Below are 3096 nucleotides of genomic sequence, written 5' to 3'. Positions count from 1 at the left end.
AAATTACATTTATTTATTGTTTATGTTTATATGTATGTATGCATATGTGTGTATGTGTGAGTGAGGGTGTCATGATATAACATGTATGTGACGGTCAAAGGACAATTTGTAAGAGTTGGTTTTCCTTTTTCACCATGTGGCTCCTGAGAACTGAGTGCAGGTCATTAGACTTGGCAGCCGACCAGCCCCAAGTTATCTTCATTACATTGCTTCTACCCCCATCTGACTCCCGTGCTCAGTGAAGTGATGCGGTTTTCTGTAGACCTGCCAATGTCTTCAGTGCTTTGGCAATGGCCAAGAGACTGCACGCAGAGAGTGGGAAGAGCTATGCTTTCTCTCCAGTGTAATATCAAAAACTAGGAATCCAGAGTTTAAATCTGTGTCACAGTAGAAAAAAATGTCTATCCAATAATATAGGAGATGCCTTAAATCAGTCGTTTTCAATCTATGGGTTATGACCCCTTTGGGGGCTGCCTAAGACCTCCAGTAAATATAGAAATTTACATGACAATTCATAACAGTAGCAAAATTATAGCTCTGAAGTAGGAATGAAAATAATTTTATGGTTGGGGTCACTACAACACAAGAAACTGAATTAAAGGGTCGTGCATTAGGAAGGTTGAGAACCATTGCCTTAAATGATCAAATATTTATTTCAATCCAAACCAGCATCTCTTTATCTGTGGGTATCCATAATGCCAGCTAAGGAACCCATAGACTAGGCTGGAATGAAACATACTTGGGGGAGGGGAGCACAAGAACTTCCAAGTCCCCTGGATGTGTGGAGCTACTCTAAATTCTGGCTGGCTAGTGGTTGGGACAGCAGGCTTTGTGCACAGGCACTGGAGTGGGTACCTGAAACACTGACCTCATTATGTACATCTGGAAAATGCAGGGGCTTGGTGCTTCTGTGTGCATGCAGTACTTGAATGTGTGGCTGAGTACAGGGAGTGTCTCTGTGTTGGAAATACTGTAGGTGTGTGTTTGTGTTCTTGTCAACTAACTAGCAGAGTGCCTTTAACTGTTTCTTCCAATGGTTGGTGCACTTAACCCCTACCAAACATAAGTTCCTCACTCTTCCTCCTTCAAAATCAGTATCTGTCTGGGCCTCCAGTGGAACTGCCTCTTCTACGGTAGACATGGTAATATGGTAGACAGCCACATGGTGAGGATTTGGAATATCTCTAGTCCCACGTATTCCTGGCTTCTTCTCAGATGAAGAAGCTACAAATGGCCAAGTTAGTGATGTGGAGAAATGGCAAGCTGGGCAGGAAGGATGAAGTGGGTCTGGTATAGCAAAAGGTGCTCTGTACCAGCATTTGAAGTGTTACACTGGGCAGGAGAGCGCCTGACCACATTTCCCACGGTAGCTCCTTGATATGTTGGTGGTTTTAAGGGAAAGAAGAACACATTCATGTTGGATCCTAAAGGTCAACTGCTGCCAACCCACTGGTCAAACAGGTCACAGGGCACCTTTCACAGCTCTGTAACATAACTGGTGGAGAGGACACACTCAGGGACTCTAAGGAGCCCTGTGTCTTCTGGGAGTCATGCAAGGAGAAGATGGCGCCCTCCTTTCCCTTGGTACTGAACACGGTTGGCTTCAGCTCTGCTTACCTTAAAGTACTTGTCTAGGATCTCACTGTAGTTACTGCCTTTAGAGAACCAGCCATCTGGAATGATCTCAGCTTCCAGCCACTGGATGAGGCGCCGTCGGAGCTCATCGCGGTTAGCTTGATAGCAGACAACTGCAGGGAGGAGAGGAATGTGAGGCGAGTAGGAGGAGGTGAACCCTGGGGTCATCAGCACCCCCTGCACAGAGCCTCGTGCCATTCAGTTCTGCATGTGCCACCCTGTTCAGTCTTTAAAGCATCCAGGGAGGCAGGGCTATTGCACCAGAGTACAGAAATGTGTCTACCCCAGGAGTGATGCTCCCCCGGGTAAAACATATATAAAGACTAGGTTGCATAGCAGGTACTTACATTACGATTCATAACAGTAGCAAAGTTACAGTTATGAAGTAGCAACAAAAATAATGTTACGGTTGAGGGTCACCGCAGCATGAGAAACTGTGTTAAATAGTCTCAGTAATAGAAAGATTGAAGACCACTGGACTAGAAACTTAGAAACTTGAAACAGAGGAGTTGTCATTTAAGGAAAAAAAATAAGGAAAAGAAATAAAGGATATTTTCATGAATGTTAGGGAACAAGGGAGAAAATCAGTCATTACTAAGGAAACTCTCTTGGTTCTGAGATGAGCAGAAGGTATTGACTTATCAATAAATGAAAACATTACAGTTGTTCATGTTGCTGGATTGCTGCTCTTCTCCCAGCTCACCGACTGAGCCTTTCAAAACTTTCTCCCATCACCCTTCATTATAAACAACAGAAAACCAGGCCAAGGAAGGGCCAAGCCTCAGCCCTGCTGTGGGTGCTGTTGCAAGCCATGTGGAAGCAGCAGGTGGGAATCAAGTGGGAATAGAGGCAGGGTAGAGACAGCTCTGGCCAAAGGAAACTCCTGGAAGACAGCAAATGCTAGGCTGTGAAGAGGGTACAGGGCCGGGGAACAAATATATGTGCCTTCCCGACTCTGCCTTTCCTAGCTATGTGATTTAGGGGAAGAGCCTCTACACCTTAAGGTAATTCCAGTGAGACCCACAAGGTTACTGTGAGGTCTGGGACTAGAAACCATGTTGAGATTTTAATATATTTTTAATAGAGAGCTCTGGTAGTCTCCATACTGGCATTCCCAACTATCCTCTTTCAAAAAGAGCTGTGTCTTCTGATTTCAATGGGTCCACGATATGAGCATGTCTTACAAGGCCCTGAAGGGAGGGCTCACTGGTTGTCCCTACAGTGAGGTCACTAGTCAGCAAAAATGTAGCACAGCTAACATTCAGACTCAAACAGTTCCTTTGACCAGTTTACTCCAAAACAAAGGAACATCTTAAAAATGCAGTTTCATGATTTTACTGAGCTGTGCTGTGCTCACACCAGATGTGGATCCAAAGTCCTGACCCACAGATGACCTTGGCAGCTCAATAGAACCTGTAGAAGACAAGATGCTTGCTTCCTGGAATTTGTAGAAGACAAAAT

The 3096-nt window shown here is 44.8% G+C and overlaps 1 protein-coding gene across 1 annotated transcript in view; it reads right to left on the bottom strand.

Annotated features, from left to right (window-relative positions):
- The window catches only part of Fstl1 (follistatin-like 1), a 59462-nt gene that overhangs the window by 12168 nt on the left and 44198 nt on the right, over window positions 1-3096 (bottom strand). Inside the window, exon 6 of the mRNA NM_008047.5 lies at window positions 1618-1748. Coding sequence (NP_032073.2) covers window positions 1618-1748 — 131 coding nt within the window. The remainder of the gene's footprint in view (window positions 1-1617; window positions 1749-3096) is intronic.

The sequence above is a fragment of the Mus musculus genome, chromosome 16 (assembly GCF_000001635.26).
Source record: "Mus musculus strain C57BL/6J chromosome 16, GRCm38.p6 C57BL/6J".
Lineage (NCBI taxonomy): Eukaryota > Metazoa > Chordata > Mammalia > Rodentia > Muridae > Mus > Mus musculus.
This window is presented reverse-complemented; position numbering and strand designations above follow the sequence as displayed.